Raw genomic sequence first — 21,017 nt, forward strand, 5'->3', positions numbered from 1 at the left:
CAGTTATTGGGTGCAATAAGAGTGATTATCGCTAGGAATATATTGCACTCCCACTCTCCCGTCCCTCCCCTGCCCTTTCCTGACTCCCATGTTGCCCTGTGAAGCCACTCATCCTCGAACCCTCGCATGCCTTTGCCATTAATTCCTCAACGACTTCCCGTCTTCGTCCTGAAAACCTTCACCATCCTCTCCCTTCCCAACCTCGCCCTCCCTTTCCCCATCATCACCCTCCCTTGTCATCCCTTCCCGTTTCTAACCTCACCTCCCTCCCTCCCTCCCTATCATCACCCTCCCTTGCCATCTCTTTCCCCCCATCAGCCAAATAATAATTTTCAATTTATAATTCTTGTAAAGCAATTTGACTAAATTGTTATAGAAAATCCTAGACAAGTTGAATCGATATTTTTGTTGCCATCGCTTTTTAAACGGTGTAAATAAAGCGCCTTGAGCCAAGGCGATCTAGAAAAACTCAAGTAAGATCTCAGACGTTCCGTCCCACACGCTGGGGAGATTCTTCAGGCGACTGCATCTTGCATGGCGAACTTCTTTCCCACCGTACGTAGCCAACCGTGCTAATCTCCTGCTTTCGTACGGCCGATGTGGAGTAACGACAATTTCACATTCACGTGGCAAAGCCAGATAATCGCGTCAGAAGGAGCGGAGCGTATCGCTGCGATGTCTCAATCGTGTTTGTGGATCGGGCATCGCGTCACCGTGTTAAATCGGAGGTGCATCACGTGGTCGGGTAGATTCTTCTGGAAACGAAACGCGCAGCGAAACGTCGGACAATGACTGCAGAGCAAGACGCGGTGCACAACCCTGACGACGCACGGGAAAGTTTGTTCATCATCTGCCGACTCCCGGCTGGGATTTCAACTTGGCAATTCTCTTGCGATTGCGAGTCTCTTCTCTTGGATCACCGCCTGGCCGATATAAACTGATGACTTCCCCAAAAGAAAGAAGATTTAAACAAAAATGTTTTAAGTCTCGGTCATTGACGAGGTGAAAGGGAGCGAGCGAGGTCCTGGATTTTGGAAACGCGGCACGCAAAATGTAAACCACACGATAATAACCCACGCGCGACGCATTCTCACAGGCGCACACACACACACATATATATATAACAATAAAACATTTATTTGTAAAAAAAAAAGACACCAATCTGCCCACTTAAATACAACATCGCAGAGCAGAGTACGTTACAGACCAGGGGCCGGGAGAACGTCCTTTCCCGACAGCGAAGTAAAAACGAGTCGAGGTGACGATCTCCCAATCCCAACTGGGCTTTCACGGCAGTGGCCCACACAGCCATCCCAAATGCCAAATCCTCTCCAGAGGACAACCACCAAGGGATGATGGGGTTCAAACACTCCCCCCCCACCCGCTGTCCCCAACCAGGATTTGAATTTTCAACCTTCCGATAAGAGGAGCCCGGTTGTTTTTCCCCCACCGAGCCGCAAGGCCGAATAGGACTTTCAGTTACCAGTCACACACAACTCGGCATTATCCAATACGGTCATCATAATAATGATGATGGCGAGGATGCAAAGAACAACCGCCGCGTTTACCAAAACGGACATGTGCACCAACTGCTCCTCTCGTCAACACGGTCACGTGGGGGGGGGGGGCAGGTGATGCACAAGTCGGCAAACTGAAGGAGTGCTGCGACTCACGACTTAACAAAAGACATTCAACACAAATCTTTCAATGTAAAAAAAATATCCAATTCCGCCCTCCCCCCTCTCCCAGTTGACATGCATCACACGTACACACAGTCAATATTCACAACCACCAAACAGGGACGAGCGAGACGAGTTCGTCGCTCGCTTGCGTCTCACCAACTCGAAAAAAACTTTACCTTTCCCAAGCACGGAAGGTCACTTGGGGTGGAGGGCGGGGGTTGGGGGTCAAATGGAAACCACATGGGCGGAAAAGTGAGACTCAAAGTCCACCTTCGCCAAAACCCGCAAACGACCTTTCCCCGTTTGTTCGTTCGACTCATTGGCAGAGTATCCGCAAGCTTCCACGTCGCCGAGGATACCTCGCTACGTCCAAGACGGTTGGGCTTTGCAATGCAACACTGGCGCGTAACTCTTCTGCTTGCAGTTAAACGTAGTCGAGTTATCCGCCGTCCACAACAAGTCTCCAGAGCCCGCTGCGACGCGCGCTCAAGTGCGCCAAAGTCCGCGCCGACGCCGCCGCCGCAGTTTACAAAGTTGGGACCTCGGGGGAGAAAAGAAAAAAGCAAAGAAGCAACTCCGCATTCACACGGCTCTCTCGCGTTGCGCAAGTCTTCGGAGAAGATGAACGCTGAACGGCGGTGGCGACAACATCGGCGTCTCCACGTCGACCGATCGATGCTTTTTCATCTTTCTCGCTTGACTGGCTACAACAGCGAAATAAATTTAAGTCGAAGCAATTTCCTGCACGAACTACCATTAAGGCAGTGGTGCTTATGCACCCCCCCCTACCCCCGCCGTTTTGGAGCCTTGGTGCCAGTGTAGGAAATTCCTCATTCCTATGGCAGGGGGCAGGAGAGGGTGAGGCAAATCTATCCATATGAAACGAAGAGACTTCTCCACAACGTGGTACTTACTTTATCGACCCCAGAGTGATGATGGGCCGATTATCTTGACTGGTAACACCCTCATGCATATCGGTGTTTTTACGCAAAATACCGTATACACAGGAGTACCGCTCGTTTCACCAGACATTACTTGCTTTCTATCCCCCGACAGCTGCGAGTCCGTTCCTGGGTGGATATTTTGTAGTTCCATTCTCCCCGTCTACCTCTCTGTTGCTCGTTCCCTTACACCAAGGGCACACGCGAGTTGCACGTGAGTTGTTGCTGCCGCCGAAAAAAAACCTCGGCGACGTCGGGGGGGGGGGGGGGGCATCGCGCTCATTGGACCGATTCGAGGACGCCAGCACAACGTTCGTTCATTAAGCGGACACGGGTTTAGCACCACTGTAGGTTAATACATAACATATATATACCTTTTTTTAAATATATAATGTACACATACATTTACACGCACACGCGAACCGTAAAGGACTCGATCTCTTGCGCCTATTGCCGTAAATTACATCTTTTAATGGGGAAAGTCCCGTCGGCGAGCACCTATTTGTGGATTTGCAACGGCGTGGTGCGACCTGCCTTTGTCTTTCCAGCGCCGATGTTCGTTTTGTGTGAGATCGGCCATCGCGCGGTGGCTTTGCGCTCTGTGCTAACAAAAATAACAAATCCAGAAGGGGCTTTTTTTTTGGCTAGATCACATAAATATAAATGCGTGTCGTCGAAACCCACCACCGCCTGAAACAGCCAATTAGTAAGGTTTGTCATGTAAACAAAATATGGCAATTCGTTATATTTTGTTGGAGAGTAAACCCACAAACCTTGCTGATTGGCTGCGTCGAGTGATGGCGGGTTTAACGACATTCATATTTACGCGATCTAAACACAAACACCTCTATTATGGATAACTTTGTTCACAAACGCCTGCTGCGTATTAAACAAAACAACAAAGTCAACATCGGTGGCAGGCTGCTTTAAGAACTTGTCCTGGGGCCTCCGCTTAGTCCCAGCTCAGCCTTCGATGAGAGCCTAGCACAGTGTGTCAATATGAGCAGTGTCAGCGCCGGGCAGATAAAGGCGACCATGCGTGGGGCGATGCTGATCGCAGCACTGTTCCCTTGTGCACCGTGCTGACCTTCATTAGGTGCTCGTAAACAGGACTTGGCCCAGGCGTTAATAAGGCTGTACAGAGGAATAGATGTACACGCATACATACAGCCCGTAGAAGCCATTATATTACAGTCTCAGCAACACTGTACGCAGTTTTTTTACATTTTGTTGACTTTAAAAGGCAAAGCCTGGTTTGTACACACGGCTCCCTTGACAAACTATACCAGTCCCCTTGAGTGCACACATGAGTTCTGGTCGTGATTTATGGCGATCCTTACAAGTAGTACGGATATTCCTTTGTTAAATTATCTCGATTTCCGTTAAGATTGTGCCTCCGGTCGCGACGGAATCAGAATCTTTATCTAGACTGGAGGAATCCGATGAGCTACGTGGTTCTTTTTCACAGATGTCCAGCAAGTGAATCGATGCTCACTTCCGTAGGACAAAGATGAGAATGCCGGCCTCAGACTCGCTCATCGCAACGACTTCCAGCAGCGGCCGGCACGTCCACCTCGTGGACCTTCCTCTCGGGGTCGATGTTTGTTCGTCCCAGAAGCCTCTCTTTCTCGCACGGCGAGCCCTCGAATGTCATGTGGCAAGGCTCTTTCACAGCAATGTGTTTTTACATCGGCACTACAGCCAGAAGCTTAACAAAAAAGGTATTAATTCTGTAAACTTAAGTCAGTTTGATTTGTGGTAAACACATTCTTTTTTATTCTTAGGTTTTTTACCGGAAAAAACCTAAGAATATGATGCCTTGCAGTCACGAAAGCTTCAAATCTAGAATACATTCTTTTTTTACAAATGGACAGGGCATGGCACTGGTACAACATCATCAACCCCGCCATCACCATCATCATGGACCATCGCTACATTTTCCTTTCCATATTTTTTCACGAGAGGGCAGGAGAAGCAGCAGCAGACGCGTGCGAGCATTGCCCACTCGGCAAACACCACATTGGGTGACAGGACGCACCGCCAGAGTCCCGAAAGGACACGGGCTCGTCCCGCGAGACAAAAGCACGCTTCGCCCACTCCTCCCCCCGACCGCCCCCCCCGTGCAGTCTGACAAATTAATTTTCGAGACTCGGATGTTACGGATAGATCCAGAATTGTCGCTTGGTGCGTCGGTTGTGTCTTCACACAAATCCTAGCACCTCCCCGCCACAGAGTGATTTGACAGGTTATCACGATTCACGAAATTCGAGCTTCGAATCGAGCGTCAAGTTCTTTTCTTTTTTCGGCGGCGTCGTCATTCCTGCGTCCATCCGTGCGCCCCCATCGGTCCCGCCCCCCACCACCACGCGTGTAATGCGAACTCGGCGCACCGCTCGTACGCAACTGGCGGCGGCCGGCACACGCCTCTCGAAGCGTGGGAGGGTGGTGTGGCCCTGGGGCTCACGAGCGCGCCGGCTCACGCACGCTGCTGCTGCGCCGCGGAGCGACTTTGCGGGGCTTGATCTTGACCGACAGCTCCCACAGGGCCTCCTCCGACAGGTGGTCACCAAAGTAGTTGAAGAACGCGATGATGGTCTCACTGCGCTTCAGCTGGTACCGGCTGCAGGGCGCCAGCAGACGACACAGTTGGAGGGGACGGTGGGTGGAAGGGGGGTTGTGGGAGTGGGGGGAGCCAGCGGTGATCAGACAGCGAGTCAGTGAAATACGGAAACTTCAAAAACACATTTATCAGGGGCAACTGTTATAGGATTAATTTGTTGTATCTGAGAGTTGGTGAATCACAGATATTCCCACAAACCCACCCAGCCTCCACCCACCCACCTAACTGCCCGCCCACTCACCCAGGCGCCCAGCCACCCAGCCGCCCACCCACCGATGTATGTGCGAAACAGTGCTTGGCTCACTCACCAGCGCTGGAATCGATGCACAGTGCTGAGAATGGAGAACTGGTGCCAGCACTTGGCCACGTTGATTTTCCCGTCGATGGTGTCGGGGTTTCCCAGGTGGGCAAACGTGAGGTCCTGGAGAACCAGGCCACTGCACAACAAACAAAAAGGCAAAGGTCCCCCGTATAGCCTTCAGAAGACCGTTGGGGCAAGTGCCGTTAACGAGTAGCACCTACGAATTTCCGGTTTCCGCACAAAAAGCTGTGGATGGCCAGCAGTACGCTCGGCCACATTTGTATCGGGAGTGCCGATATTTCATATACAACCACACCAGCTACTCATTTATGCTCGAGCGGACCTCTCGGAGGCCCACGACTGCTTCCGATATTGGACACTCATGACTGGCTGGGAACAGGAATCGAACTCGGGTTGTTAGATTTGTGGCACTCCTGGGAAGAATGGCCAATGTAAGAATAATTTAGTTTCATTTAGTATTACCGCCATTCTTCAAGCGCAATGCTATCACGAAGGTTTTGTGTTTGTGTGTACAAACACGGTCGACTATTTTTACCAGAACATCATGGGATCTCTATCGTCGTCCGCTGTGAAGCAAACGGCACCTCTGTTATGGTTAACACACCCACAGCATCAACCGGGGTAGGGTGAGGGGGAAGGGCAGGGTGGAGCAGAGTGGGGTGGGGTTAGGTGGGGCAGGGCAGGGCGGGGCGGGGCAGAAACAGGGCAGGGCAGGGCGGGGTGGGGCAGGGCGGGGTGGGGCAGGGCGGGGCAGGGCTAGATGGGGGGGGAATCCCATCCACTCACAGGTAGGGGATCGAGAGTGGGGTAGGGGCTAAGTGGGGTGGGGCTAGGAGGGGTGGGGCTAGGAGGGGTGGGGTTAGGAGGGGTGGGGCTAGGTGGGGTGGGGCTAGGTAGGGTGGGGATAGGTAGGGCGGTGCAGGGCAACTCACAGGTAGGGGATCCAGAGCGGGGTGGGGCTAGGTAGGGTGGGGCTAGGTGGGGTGGGGCTAGGTGGGGTGGGGCTAGGTAGGGCGGTGCAGGGCAACTCACAGGTAGGCGATCCAGAGCGGGGTGGGGCTAGGTAGGGCGGTGCAGGGCAACTCACAGATAGGGGATGCAGAGTGGGGTGGGGCTAGGTGGGGTGGGGCTAGGTGGGGTGGGGCTAGGTAGGGCGGTGCAGGGCAACTCACAGGTAGGGGATGCAGAGTGGGATGGGGCTAGATGGGGTGGGGCTAGGTGGGGTGGGGCTAGGTGGGGCGGTGCAGAGCAACTCACAGGTAGGGGATGCATGGCGGCTGAGCGTCGGCGAGCTCCGCTCTGTAGGCGCGGAACGAGGACGAGCTGTCCATGATGCTCGTGTGCTCCGCCAGCCGCTGCACGGAGATAACCCCACGGCCCCCGTCACTTTATACACAATATGTTTGTACGTTCATCCTTCCGCATTGCACATAGAAGGGCTGAAAAGTCAGCCGTTGTGTACATACAGTAGACTCTCAATTATCCGAGTAGGCCAGGGTTCGCATCGGTGGTCCTGGGCCTCCCCTAGGTCCACTCGGCTTTAAAATGAGCACCTGAAGCGGCGAGTATAAATATCAGCACTGGGGAGATGAGTGGTTGGGTGCGGTGCCGGTGAAACACCGATTGCACCACCTTCACGGGTGTTAGTCGGCGTTGACCGACAGCCTCGTGTCCCAACAGTCTGCCTGGTGAAACAAGGGACCACCGTGTCAAACGCATTACCTCTCTCGTCTGCTTGTGCCAGTCCAGTCTGCGGATTGGCACCGAGTCAGCGGCCGACAGGATGGCGAGGTACGAGTTGAAGTTGTTCAGCTTCCGGAGGCACTGCGCCCCAGAAACATCGTCAACGTCAGCCATCGTCCACATCCTCCACATCGCCATCCTCCACATCGTCATCCTCCACATCGTCATCGTTAATATATCAACCCCCCCATGAGCACCAACATAGGTCATCACGCAATCATGATCATCATGACCACCGCTGTTATTGCGACCGCCACCAATTTAACAACCAACCACCACCAATTCAACCACTACCAATAACGTCATAAATATAAATAGCAGTGACGACCATCATCATAGCTGCAATCTGTTATTCATGATGATGAAAACATTGTATTATCATCATCAGCCTCAATATCATAAATATATTATCAATTGCCACCATTATCATAATCGCCAATTACCTTAAATCGCATTGACAACCATCCCCCATCATTACCATTTTTTATGGGAAGGAGAAAAAAAAAACCCCAAGCCCAGCACAAACCTTGAGAATCTTGACGAATTTAATCAGCATTTTCTCCCGATCTTGTGCCCTTTCGTGCTGAATTATGATCGAACGAACCCTGGAGACAAAAACAAAACAAGATCAGTTTCAATTTTCCCCTCATCCCCTCTCTCTCTCTCAACATCAGCTCGAGCTTCCTGTAAATCACGTGGCTTCTGTGTGACCAACGCCACTCTGAACCCCTCCCCTCTCATCTACGGATCACGATCTCGCTCTCTAAATCAGCCGAGCCTCCAGTAAACCGCGTTGCGTTTGTGCGTTTCCACCCTAACTCTGACCCCCCCCCCCATCTCTCCGCCACCACCTGCTGTGAAAACAAGACGCCGCTCCTTCTCCATGCAGCTCCATCCTACCTCGCTCCTTCCTTCTCTCTTCTCCCTCTCTTCCATACCCTCTCATGATCATCATCATCACTGCCCTCTCATCATCATAATCATCACCACCACCACCCTCTCATGATCATCCTCACCACCGCCCTCTCATCATCAGCACCGCCCTATCATCATCACCAACCTCTCATCATCACCATCATCACCAACCTCTCATTATCACTGCCATCTCATCATCATCACCACAGCCCTCTCGTCATCATCATCATCAACCTCTCATCATCATCATCATCACCGCCCTCTCGTCATCATCCCCAACATCTTGGCCTGGTCATTCCTTCTCACCCTCCTAACCTTCAGTCCCATTGTTCCGCTCTTTTTCCACTTTTCAAATCTGCATCTTCACTCTCAACTTTGGCACTCTTTTCTTTTTCCATACGGTCTATCCTTGACGACTCCACTTCCCGTGTTGTGCCACAGGTGTATTTTTTTTACCACCATCGATCGCACCACGATCATCGTTAGGCTCATCAAGAGGTAACGCAGTTGACGACATCGATCTGATTGGTCAACAGACAGTGCAAAAAGCCACCTCTTGATTTACACTCGTGTGTTCTGGAGCCGTAGGTATTAAGAGAAATCCGTGTTGGAGATTATTCTACTTGCATGCATCAGACGTGTACGCATAAACGCGGGATGCGTCACAGGCGCGCGCATTAACATCGTGTGCATGAGGCATGCGTGCGTGCGTGCCGTATCCCCCACCAGTAGGACACAGCGTTGAAGTGCTCCGTGAAGTGAGCCAGGTTCGGGCTCTGCTCCTCCGCCTGGTCACGCGCCCACATGAGCAGCTCCGGGATCTGTGAAGCCACGGAGATGCAGCAGCAACAACACGATCACTATCGTCATCGACCGGATTAGAGGGGGCTAAATTGTACACGAGCGTTGAGAACTTGGACCAATCGGGCTGGCTTACCTCTACGATTCTTTCCAGGGGTTTACCTAGACGGGAGCTCACAGATCCGCGAAAGATATGGATACAGGCGCGTGCGCAAGCTCATATTGCAGACGGGGTTGTTGGTGGCTGGGTCATGTAGCCCCCCCCCCCCCCGCATGCCAAGCCACCGGATAGTCAAGCAGCTTCAATTTAGCCCAATAGAGGGGGCTAAACGGGCACGACAGGGGCTAGAGAAGAGATGGGCTGACACGGTACAGGAGGATGCGGAGACGAGTGGACTTGCCGATGACCGGTACCGGCAGTGTCAAGGTCGGCCTCTGTGGAGGTGGAGGCTCGAGAAGGACGCTACTAAGTTCGTTGGGAGGCAGCCACCCTCCGGCAACAAGCGCCACGGTGATGTCACCGTCGATTAGTGGCGAATGGCGGCACCTCGTGCCAGGCTAGGTGACGCGTGTCGACTGTCGCACCTGTATCTTGAGGAAGAGCTGCGAGTCGAGCAGCGTTAGCTGCTCCGCCAGCTCCTGGCTCGGGAAGTCGAGCAGCGTCCGTTTCCTGCGCCGAGCGTCGCCACCATCACCACGAGCACCGCCACCACCACCACCGGTGCCACACGCAGAACAGTGAGCGAGGGAGCGTGCGTGTGCGTGCTTGGACGAGACGCTGTGTGTGTGCGTGCGTGCTTGGACGAGACGCTGTGTGTGTGCGTGCGTGCTTGGACGAGGCACTGTGTGTGTGTGTGCGTGCGTGCCTGGGATGAGGCACTGTGTGTGTGCGCGTGTGCGTGCTTGGACGAGACGCTGTGTGTGTGCGTGCGTGCTTGGACGAGGCACTGTGTGTGTGTGTGCGTGCGTGCCTGGGATGAGGCACTGTGTGTGTGCGTGTGTGCGTGCCTGGGATGAGGCACTGTGTGTGTGCGTGCGTGCTTGGACGAGGCACTGTGTGTGTGTGTGCGTGCGTGCCTGGGATGAGGCACTGTGTGTGTGCGTGTGTGCGTGCCTGGGATGAGGCACTGTGTGTGTGCGTGCGTGCTTGGACGAGGCACTGTGTGTGTGCGTGTGTGCGTGCCTGGGATGAGGCACTGTGTGTGTGCGTGCGTGCTTGGACGAGGCACTGTGTGTGTGTGTGCGTGCGTGCCTGGGATGAGGCACTGTGTGTGTGCGTGTGTGCGTGCTTGGACGAGGCACTGTGTGCGTGTGTGCGTGCTTGGACGAGGCACTGTGTGTGTGTGTGTGCGTGCTTGGATGAGGCACTGTGTGTGTGTGTGTGCGTGCCTGGGATGAGGCACTGTGTGTGTGTGTGCGTGCCTGGGATGAGGCACTGTGTGTGTGTGTGTGCGTGCTTGGATGAGGCACTGTGTGTGTGCGTGTGTGCGTGCCTGGGATGAGGCACTGTGTGTGTGCGTGCGTGCTTGGACGAGGCACTGTGTGTGTGTGTGTGTGCGTGCCTGGGATGAGGCACTGTGTGTGTGTGTGTGTGCGTGCCTGGGATGAGGCACTGTGTGTGTGTGTGTGCGTGCTTGGATGAGGCACTGTGTGTGTGTGTGCGTGCTTGGATGAGGCACTGTGTGTGTGCGTGTGTGCGTGCCTGGGATGAGGCACTGTGTGTGTGCGTGCGTGCTTGGACGAGGCACTGTGTGTGTGTGTGCGTGCCTGGGATGAGGCACTGTGTGTGTGTGTGTGCGTGCTTGGATGAGGCACTGTGTGTGTGTGCGTGCCTGGGATGAGGCACTGTGTGTGTGTGCGTGCCTGGACGAGACGCTGCGCGCCGACAGCGGTGACGCGGGCGGCACCGCTTGCTCGAGGCGCCGCTCCTCGGCCTTGGCGAGCACCGCATCACGTAGGCGCCGCGCGCCCCCCAAGTCCCCCCCGGAGAGCAGCGAGCAGCTCGCCTCCAGCAGCAGCGACAGCAGCTCACGTGACAGCTCCCGCGGGCTGTCGCAGCGGGTTGCAGGGGGTCACGTGGAGGGGGGGGGGGCGGTCACGGTTACACTCGAGCGGCTGACCGTTGGGATTCCGCGTCGTTTTAAAAACAGAACTACGGTGGGCAACGGGGAACCGCGGAAGATCGATTGAGCTGATGGGGGGGGGGGTGGGGGGGGGGGGTCGCAAGTTCGCGATGCTTCAGGTGTCAAACAGTCGGCCGTCGGCGCTCACCGTAGCTCCTGCACGACGCGCAGAGTCATGTGCAACGTGTCTCGTCCAATCAGCTCCTCCGCACCCGAAGCACGGCAAAACTTGGCAAGCGTGGGCGGTGACGAGTCAAGGCCTTCATCGTTATCATCATCGTCGTCGCCATAATCATCCTCAATCCATCAACATCTCCTTAACTGGTAACGCGCACACAATTATTTTAGGATACCACATTGGCAGTTGGTGCATGAGCACAAATAACGGGAAACTCGCTTTAGTTAATAACGCCGCGGCCTTAAAGGGGAATTACATATTAAATGGGTGACGTTGCAGGCAATGGCTGTCATCTGTGCGCCACGGTGGCGAGATGTTAACTAACTCTCCTGGTTCACGGGAGGTCGTGAGTTCGTTCCTGATCCTGACCCTGACGCCTGTATATTTGGAGTTTTTCTCTCCACATTCAGAATCAACATTCGTTTATAGAGTATTTTGCTGCTATTCATGTCCACGCCACAATGAAGCCGCTTTGTTGTGCTATCATTTGTGACGGTCGGTCACTTCTGAAAGGAGCTACGTAGCTCAGTGGGCCCTACCTTGTAAAATAAAAAGTTTAGTATAGATTTAGTGCAAGAAGGGTAATTGCCCAAAACAGCTCTTATTGCTATTTTAACAGCCAGTCTTATTGACTAACGTGTGAGGAGTGACTCAGGGTTCTCAAACTTAGCAAGATGACTCAGCAAAACAAACACAAAAACAAACCCCATGACGTGAAATTAGTTTTTTTCCACTTTATTTAGTGAAATTCCAACTTTAAAAATCCATAAAAAAAGTTTACTAAATACAGTCTATCCACATATATGTTTTTTTTATCTAGTCCATCCGCTTACACACCTTCTGAACTAATGATCAATAAGAGCATTCGCTTAGGGTATAAACATTTTGGACTATGGCCCTCTTAAGGTGCAAAGGTTATTGACGAACGTGCCAAGTTTGCCATTCACTCATTCATCACCGACTGCCAATTGACAAACGGCTCGCTGGAGCCAGGCTCGATTGATCGACGGAGCGAGCGGTGAGAGCTCGAGCGGTCAGTAAGGATATCGGAGCAGCAGCTTCTGCAACAGCTCCTTGGGCGAAAGGAAGGAGCGGTACGTCATGAGGAACACGTCCCGGAAGCCAGCTGCGTGAGATGGGACGTAGAGCGGCGTGTGGAAACATCCCCATAGCCAGCAACAACAGAGTCACCACCGACGCCACCACCACCATCACTATCACCGTCACCACCATCATCGTCACCACCATCACCACCATCACCATCACCACCGTCACCATCACCACCGTCACCGTCACCACCGTCACCACCGTCACCGTCGCCACCGTCGCCACCGTCGCCACCGTCGCCACCGTCGCCACCGTCGCCACCGTCACCGTCGCCACCGTCACCGTCGCCACCGTCACCGTCGCCACCGTCACCGTCGCCACCGTCACCGTCGCCACCGTCACCGTCGCCACCGTCACCGTCGCCACCGTCACCGTCGCCACCGTCACCGTCGCCACCGTCACCGTCGCCACCGTCACCGTCACCGTCGCCACCGTCACCGTCGTCACCGTCACCACCGTCACCGTCACCACCGTCACCACCGTCACCACCGTCACCACCGTCACCACCGTCACCACCGTCACCACCATGGCTAACCCCAACACTACCACAGCATCATCACCACCACCACTACTACTACCACCATCATCATCTAGAGCCATTGCTACTACCAATACGAAGACAATTGTCACCATGGCTAAAGTCAACACTACCACAGCAGCATCAACAACAACCGCCATCTGCCACTAAGTAGCGGTGACGTCACCACGGCGCTTGTGCCACCACCACAGCCGTCACTACCACCACCACCAACAATACAACGCTGCCTGCTGCACGTGTTTGATCGTCGGGCCGCTTACCGTTGCCCTCCACGGTGGCGTAGACGAGGAGCGAGTTGACGTAGCCGCCCCTCAGGTTCGGCCCGTCCTCTCCCTGCAACGCGAGCGGATCGTTCGGATCGGTCAGTCATTTTTTTAGTTTTTTTTTGCGCCAGCGATTCGCTCGGTTCTGCCCGGTCGTTCGTTGCCGCGCACACGCCAGCATTTACTCGAGCAGCGGGCGCGGGCCTACGCACGCCTGTCACCCAAGCACTGCCCGAGGCGAGGGTTGGCGGATCGCACGGGCGTTGTTGAAGCTGCCTTCTCCGTGGACGTCGAGGACGAGCCCGTGCCCTGGCTCGACTCCTGTACGGGGATGGAGTGTTGCTTCCCCTCCGCCCCTCACCTGCATGGGGTTTTCTCTGGGTGGTAAGGGTTTCCTCCCAATTCATAACTCATCAGTAATTGGTCTCTGTGTCAGTGTGTAGGTCTCTATGCATGTCCGTGCATCAATGCGAGTGTGTGGGTCTCTATGTGAGCCTATGGGTCTCTATGTGCGAGTATGTGGGTGTCTATGTGAGCCTATGGGTCTCTATGGGAGCCTATGGGTTTTCTACGCGAGGGTATCGGTGTTGATTGCCAGTCACAGTGGTCACATGGCTGAAACCATAAACTCACTACACTTGAGAAACCGGTTTAATCACGGACAGCCAAAACCTGGATTCGACCCCAGGATCTCAGCGCCCTGACCTCTGCGCGACCCGGTGACCTCCCTCACCTCCTTCTTGAAGACGAGCCCGGCGTGTAGCTCCGTGAAATCGGTGACGGAGAGCGCTCGAGACTCTCCCGTCACCTCCTCACGCTCCAGCGTAAACACCTCGTCGTTGGCGGCCTGAGTCCTATCGCGGCCAAATACACATCGTCATCATTGTCGTCATCATTGTTATCAACGTCAACACGGCCATCATCGTCGTCGTCGTCAACATGACCATCGTCATCATCACCATCATCGTCGTCACGAGCAGAAACGTCAACCCCATTGTCACCGCTGTTGTAATCATCGTCACGAACAGAAACATCATCATCGTCGTCTTCGTCATCGTTGCACATGATTGACTGCGTGAGCGCATCAATCGACATTAAACGATGAAGTGATGCATCGTTAAAGCCCTACATCGACCATCATCCTCGTCATCATGACAGTTGACTGCGGATCCATCTCTTCTTTCTCCCCATGAGTGGGGGGTGGGGGGGGAGGACGGGGTGGGTGGGCGGGTAGAGCAGGTGAACTCACCCGGGGCTATCGGGGTCGCCAAAGGGTCGACCTCCGGACGCAACGAACCGCTCGCTTGGAACGACCGGTGGACAGACCTCCGTCACAATCACCATCTGCGTCACGCACAGACACACACACAATACAGATGGAGGGTTCGTCCACACTTCGCTGCACCGCTCCCTTCTCCTGCCCACCCCAGGGGTATACAGCCTCTTCCTGGACGCCCGCGTAGAAAGGGGAGTTTCGCAACATCTTGTGCGATTGATCCACCAACTCTCGCCGTGCCCTCCTCCCGTAGCACCGGATTGGAGGCAGCCGCGTCGCGGCGGCGCGAACCGCCAACGTGCGGACACTCTCGTGCCCGCCGCAACCATGCGAACCGATCGTCCTCCGGTCGCCGGACCTCGTCGCCACTCACGGTTTGCCGGCGCTTTGGCGGCAGGGCTGGCGGCAAGGCCGAGCAGGCGAAGAGCGGCGACGCCGAGGGGGAGGAGAGCGGTGAGGGCAGCGGAGACGAAGGGCTGAACGGCGCGAACGGTGTCGGAGGTAGCTGAGCAGAGCTCGATACGGGCAGCGCGTAGTCGGACAGCAGCTGCATGTAGGTCTGGACTGCGAGCCCACGGCAGGATCACACAAAGACAACGAACCCCCGGTGTAGCCTTGAAGCGGACTGTTGGGGCAAGTGCCGTTAGAGTGAGTAGCGCCTACGATTAGCACGGTTGGCTACGTAGGGTGCGAAAGAAGTTCAACATACATACACCTATGAAGGCTGGCACAGGGCAACCGAGGTAGTGGGTGGCCAACACCTCGCCTGGCCGCCTTTTCCTCCCCGTCGCTGATGAGCACTTGCTCATAGGCGACAGAGGCATGCTTTCTTTGACACTTTGCGACAAAGTCAACTATCCAGAAACCATCGTGGCCAGAGACAGGACGGACGTTCGAGTTGTCACCCCCATGGACGGACGCGAGGTAACCACCGCTCTACGGGATTCGCATCGACGTTAAGTTCACTTGTCGCATGTGGTAGGTTATTTCATTTGGTAGACTTTGTTTGTGTGGTGTACACTCTTCCCCCCACCCCCGACCCCCGCTCACTCTTGCTCTTCTTCTGCGGCAGCGGCGGCGGCTGCTGCGCCGGCTCCGCCGAGAGCTCGTGCGGGAACAGCTCCTGCTGCTGCCGCTGCTGCAGCTCCCACGGCGGCTGCGGCGCCAGCTGCCCGAGCGGCGTGAAGATGCCCGGCGTGAGCGCGGCCTCCGACGTGGATGCCGGCGGCGAGGACGCCGACGACGGATCCTCCGCCTCCTCCTCGCGACACGCGGCGAGGAGGACGGAGGAGGAGAAGAAGGCCGGTGGCGGCGCCGCGGCTAGTCCCGACGGAGCGAGCAGCAGCGCCGACGGAAGCGACGCGCGCCCCGTGTCCGACGCTCGCCTCTTCTTCTGCGGCAGCTGCGGTGGCAGAGGGCCGCCGCCGCCGTCGTATTCGCCGCCGCCGTCGCCGCCGCCGCACTGCGTTCCTGCCGGCGGCGGGCGGTCGCCCTCTTCGCTCCGCCTCGCGTGACGGGGCGACGGCGGTGGCGACACGGACGGCCGACCCGAGCGGCTGCGGTTCATGGGAAGGGTGGCAGTGGCGCCGAGGTCGTCGCGGCGGTGGTGGTCGTCGTCGTTGTGGCGGTGGCGGCGGCGAGGGTAGGAGGGATACACCGGCTCGGAGAGGAGGAGCGGACCCTGCTGCAAGGGGACGACGTCACGGGCGGACGGGAAATCATCACCGGCAGCAGCAGCATCATCAGCAGTCATTTGGTGAAATACCACATCTGCCCACCACTATCCAAACTGGCTCAACTCTATGTTCAGAAGAAGAGACATGGCCTAGCCAGAAAGTGGCAGAGCACAAAGAGGAAGGAGTGGGGCCTAAAAGTGAAATTCCCTGTTGCTCTCACGTGACTAATCAACACAACAGAGGATAAACAAACGTGTCCAGCAGGCAGCATGGCTTTAGTGCCGCAGATGTGCACCCTCCTATTGGCACGGTTGGCTACGTACGGTGCAAAAGTTCAACATACAGTAGTCCTTCGGTGAACTGTAACATCGGTTGAAGGTTTTTCGGTTCACGTTTCGCCTCCCATAGGACCACCCCATGGTTTCGACGAACATTATCATTTTGAATCTAGATTTGAACTTTTCGTGACTGCAGGGATCCATACTCTTTGGTTCTTTCGGTAAAGTCGGCAGTTGTCCTGCTGTATCGGTTCCGCCTGATGACGGTCGCTTGTGTTGCGATCGAAACGTCGTGATTTAATTTATTTTATACCTACGTGACTTTACTGAAAGAACCAAAGAGTATGTTAACATTTTGATTGACGGTATGTTTACATTATGCACGCGGTCGCCAATTTTAGCCAATCAGACCGCTCTTAAGTGGGGCTGAGCCATGCCCTCAGCCAATCAGTGATGCCCATTTATAACCGTTTAGACCTCGACTAGCTTTGTTCGCATTACAACGTTGTCTGTTTTGGCAGTGGAAACAGCTCTCTTGTAGACTTATTTTTCAACTTATAAGCGAATTCGATTAACAGTTATTTCAGTAGTGTACGTGGAACGGATTCAAAAACGTGAAGCGAGGGACTACTGTACATACATGTGGCCACATGACGTACGGTTGAGCTAAAGAGCTCTTTTGTCAAGGGTGAGCCTCATGGGCAGGACAGGAGGGGTAAGAGGAGGATGCAAAAAAAATGTTAAACGTCACAGCGATGCAATCTGAAAAGGAAAACCCATCACAACAGCAGCGGCACATAAAAAACAAACATAGAAACACCCGTCGAAACGTAACTCAACAGGGAATTGAAATACATTCAAGGGGCAAATTAAAACCGCGAATTCGGAGTGAAACAAATGCACGACGAACCAACAGATGGCAATGAAAAATTAGCAGCGTCACTTTATAGGTCACATTCACGGTGGAATTGTTTTGATCATTGTTAACGTGGCCATCGGGCTGAGCGACTACTGCGTGGTGTTATGTTGGTGCGCTCTGGGACTGTTAGTTGTTGTTGATGCTGCCTTGCCCAATCTTGATAAATCACACCTATACAATCACATTATATTTAGCGATTTCCTTACCTTTTCTCTATTTCGCACTCCTATCGTTGGGTTTTTTGTGCATTGTTGGCTGCTGTAACGTTTATGACCACTTGCCCCGACTGGACATCCGCGAAAAAGAGCTTCATTAGCTTATCGGATTCCTCTACAAATCTAAACAAAGATTCTGATTCTGTGTAGCATAGGTGCGTTTGAAGGTGGTGGTCAGAGATAAATTGATGTGTGGGGAACATCTTTTGGCCATGGATTTTTTCCCTCTAGATTTGAAGTTTTCGTGTCTGCAAGGATCCATACTCTTTGGTTCTTTCGGTAAAGTCACGTAGGTAAAAAAGAATAAAAGAAAATAAAAAAGAAAATAAATTAAATCACGACGTTTTGGGCGCAACACAAGCGCTCGTCATCAGGTGGGACCACCACAGCCAGAAGCAACTGCTGGAATGAGTAAGAGAGCTGCAGTGAAGCAAGACGCTATATAAATAAGAGAGGGGGGGGGGAGCCACGGAGGAGATACATGACTTTACTGAAAGAACCAAAGAGCATGGATTTTTTTGTTCATTTTTTTTACCCAGATCATAATTACGAGTCGCACACCGCTCATCTTCACTCGCGGTAAGCCTCCGGTTCATTCCGGTGAAGGCTGTTCACACGTTCGTTGTCGTCGGTCTACCGGTGCTGTACGTACGTTGAACTTCTTTCGCACAGTACGTAGCCAACCGTGCCAAATCGGAGTGTGCGGGTTCGTCTCACATTTTTTCCAATTTCATTCTTTTCACCGTCAGCTCCGAGGGCAACGATTTGAAACGGTTGTTAAAAACGGACGAGGGCGGACCGAGGAGGAAAAACAACATTCGCACAATTACCTCCTCCTCTTGCTGCTGATGATGTCTGTGCCAGGCAGGCAGGGTGCAGCACCCGTCGCACGGCGGCAGGAACTCCGGCATGGAGCACCCATCGCTCTCCAGGTCTGTCACACGAGCACACAAAAGATAAAGACCCACCGTGTAGCCATAACAGACTGTTGGGGCAAGCGCTGTTGGCGAGTAGCAGCACCTTACGTAGGCCGGCATCGCCACACCGTACAGCCTTTGTTTCCCCAGTGCTGATGTTTAACACACACCGCACTAAGTACTCATTTGAGGCCGGGTCGACCTAGGGGGAGCCCCAGGACCGGTTCAGATATTCGCCACCAATGTTGAGAGCAGGAATCGAACCGGGGTCACCAGGTTCATAGCGCCATATGCTAGCCGCGACGGTACATGAGAACACACACTTGTCAGACAAACCCAGATATCCACTGCTGGATGAATATTTCCCCCACAACCCGAGTTTAATTCTCAGCCATGGCTCGGTGGCAAGGGATAATCTAACCTGGTTCTAGACCGCCAACTTCACCAATTCACCCTGATCAGCTCGATAGATGATATTCAATTTAATCCAGATAAGAGCCAATTGAGATAAGCAAATTTGTTTAGGGCAATTAAGTGCAGTTTACGTGGTGCTGGCTAAGTTAACCTCCTGAGAGAGACACCAAGAACCCAGGGCCTAAAGCCAATATCTTGCCAGTGTGCTGCTTTAGTGTCTTCGGCACTAGATTTTGTGAAGCTGGCTCAGGAAACTCAAACAGTCATCATGAACTCATTCAGAGACGGACATCCACACACACACACCCGAGATCATAGGTTCTGGCTCAGAAGTCTCCGATATGGCCATCATGAGCCCCTTGAGAGAAAGACAGACACCCAGCCCCCACCGAACTCCTGAGCCCCCCCCCCAACCCGACCACACCACAGCGCGCGCGAGCGTGGGAACGCACCGAGCAGCTCGATGCTGGTGTGCAACGCCAGCACGCCGGCGCCGCTCCTCGGTTCGTCGGCGCCCGACACCAGCAGCTCCTCCGAGCGACTCCACGTGCCGCGCATCTCCAGGGGTGCTGCCGCCAATGCCGGCGACATCGCCGCCGCGGCTGCCACCGCCGGCGTCGCTGACGCCGGAGGAGGAGGAGAGACGAGGGGCGACTTGCTGAGCAGCGCCGGCAGGGTGCAGCACCGCGTGGAGCACGGCGCCTCCTGCTGCGCCGTCGTCGCGCGAGCGGCACACGCACGCACAAACACACGGTGCTAAACGGGCACAAGGGGTAAGGAGCAACCGCGCGCGTACGCCACGCATCGTGCGTCGTTTACCCATTTTTGTTCATCCTGTTCGCGGCAATTGTCTGCCGTGGGCTTTCGTGTAAACCCATTATATTTACTCAAATTGTAAATGTTGTGGGTTTGCTCTCCAACAAACCAGTGAGTGCTGAACTAGTAACTAATGGGCACGTTGTGTTTACGTGACAAACCTTGCTAATTGGCTGTGTCGGGTGGTGGCGGATTGAACAATATGTTTGTATTCACACGATATAACCCAAAAAAAAAAGTGATTACAAATTATCTGTTGTTGTGTTTTGCTCTCGTGCCTCTGGGCCTTCCCTCCACCCCTGTCGCTGCCGCCACTGCCGTGCATGCCAGCGCCAACGCCCAGACACCGCACAAGGTACTCACTCGAGGCCGAGTCGGTTTGGATAACCGCCACTGGATGTTGGCCTCGAGCGGAAAATCCAAATCAAGTGGGTGGGGGTGCGTAACGCGGAGCGATAACCACCACACAACCGCTCCCCCACGTATGCAAAAACAGCAACAACGACATACACATATAACATCACACACACATACAGATCCCCCCCTATAGCCTCAGGAGATCACTGGGGCAAGGGCCGTCCAGGCGGGCAACTGGATCCGAGCCCAGAGATCTCAGGGGTCGCTGGCTCAACCCTCTTTAACCATCCCCCGGCCACCTCAGTCCAGCGTTATTAATTCGACGACGGATTTTTTATTGTCGTTCCTGCCAGACTCACCGAACAGCTGACGGCGCCACCGTCGCGGGGAAGGCTGCCCCCCACGGGGCGGCACATGGGCAGCACGGTGGCCACGGGCACCAGGGCGGTGTGGCCCGCGACGCGCCTCGCAAACAGGCTCACGCTGCACGCGTACACACACACACACACAGGGCAAACCTCCCATCAGCTCCCCCGCGCACCTCTGATTAGCTCCCCCGCACCGCCAATTAGCATGGTTGGCTATGCACGGTGCGAAAGAAGTTCACCATACTTACAAAAACCACAACCATCTCCTCCCCCCGCGTGAACGGCGATCGCCTTCCCTTCCTCTCCGCTCCCTTCACCCTTCCACTCCTTTCCGTACCCCCTCCCCTAAAGCACTTTTTGTGACCCCGGCGTGCCCTCTGTTGCGGTCACTCATTCCTCGGCCGTTGCACCTCCCCCAACCCCCCCCCCCCACCCCCGGCCGTGTAAAAAAAATAAATTGACGTTTCCGTTACCGCTTTTTAAAATCTTCGGTTAGGCACAAATGTGGGCAAAAAGAGACCCGCGCAACGATTAGATGAAGAAACGGA

At 54.5% G+C, this 21,017-nt stretch overlaps 1 protein-coding gene across 3 annotated transcripts in view; it reads right to left on the reverse strand.

The window, feature by feature from the left end:
• Window positions 1-1,128: 1,128 nt before the first annotated feature.
• LOC144948494 (uncharacterized) overlaps window positions 1,129-21,017 on the reverse strand; it is a 38,092-nt gene continuing 18,203 nt past the window's right edge. The window contains exons 7-24 of one of the 3 annotated variants that reach the window (XM_078878011.1): window positions 20,461-20,584; window positions 19,381-19,633; window positions 18,428-18,531; window positions 15,560-16,193; window positions 14,883-15,073; window positions 14,483-14,577; window positions 13,967-14,087; window positions 13,231-13,303; window positions 12,373-12,451; window positions 11,296-11,385; window positions 10,888-11,073; window positions 9,610-9,694; window positions 8,950-9,044; window positions 7,835-7,913; window positions 7,288-7,389; window positions 6,823-6,920; window positions 5,552-5,680; window positions 1,129-5,243 (exon numbers count right to left, since the gene is read on the reverse strand). In XM_078878011.1, the coding sequence (XP_078734137.1) occupies window positions 5,084-5,243; window positions 5,552-5,680; window positions 6,823-6,920; window positions 7,288-7,389; window positions 7,835-7,913; window positions 8,950-9,044; window positions 9,610-9,694; window positions 10,888-11,073; window positions 11,296-11,385; window positions 12,373-12,451; window positions 13,231-13,303; window positions 13,967-14,087; window positions 14,483-14,577; window positions 14,883-15,073; window positions 15,560-16,193; window positions 18,428-18,531; window positions 19,381-19,633; window positions 20,461-20,584 (2,698 nt within the window). In that variant the 3' untranslated portion in view covers window positions 1,129-5,083. Of the gene's footprint in view, window positions 5,244-5,551; window positions 5,681-6,822; window positions 6,921-7,287; window positions 7,390-7,834; window positions 7,914-8,949; window positions 9,045-9,609; window positions 9,695-10,887; window positions 11,074-11,295; window positions 11,386-12,372; window positions 12,452-13,230; window positions 13,304-13,966; window positions 14,088-14,482; window positions 14,578-14,882; window positions 15,074-15,559; window positions 16,194-18,427; window positions 18,532-19,380; window positions 19,637-20,460; window positions 20,585-21,017 lie in introns of all 3 variants that reach the window. The other 2 variants (XM_078878012.1, XM_078878010.1) reach the window with 2 other exon arrangements.

This window comes from Lampetra fluviatilis, chromosome 49, assembly GCF_964198595.1.
Source record: "Lampetra fluviatilis chromosome 49, kcLamFluv1.1, whole genome shotgun sequence".
In the NCBI taxonomy this organism is placed as follows: Eukaryota; Metazoa; Chordata; class Hyperoartia; order Petromyzontiformes; family Petromyzontidae; genus Lampetra; species Lampetra fluviatilis.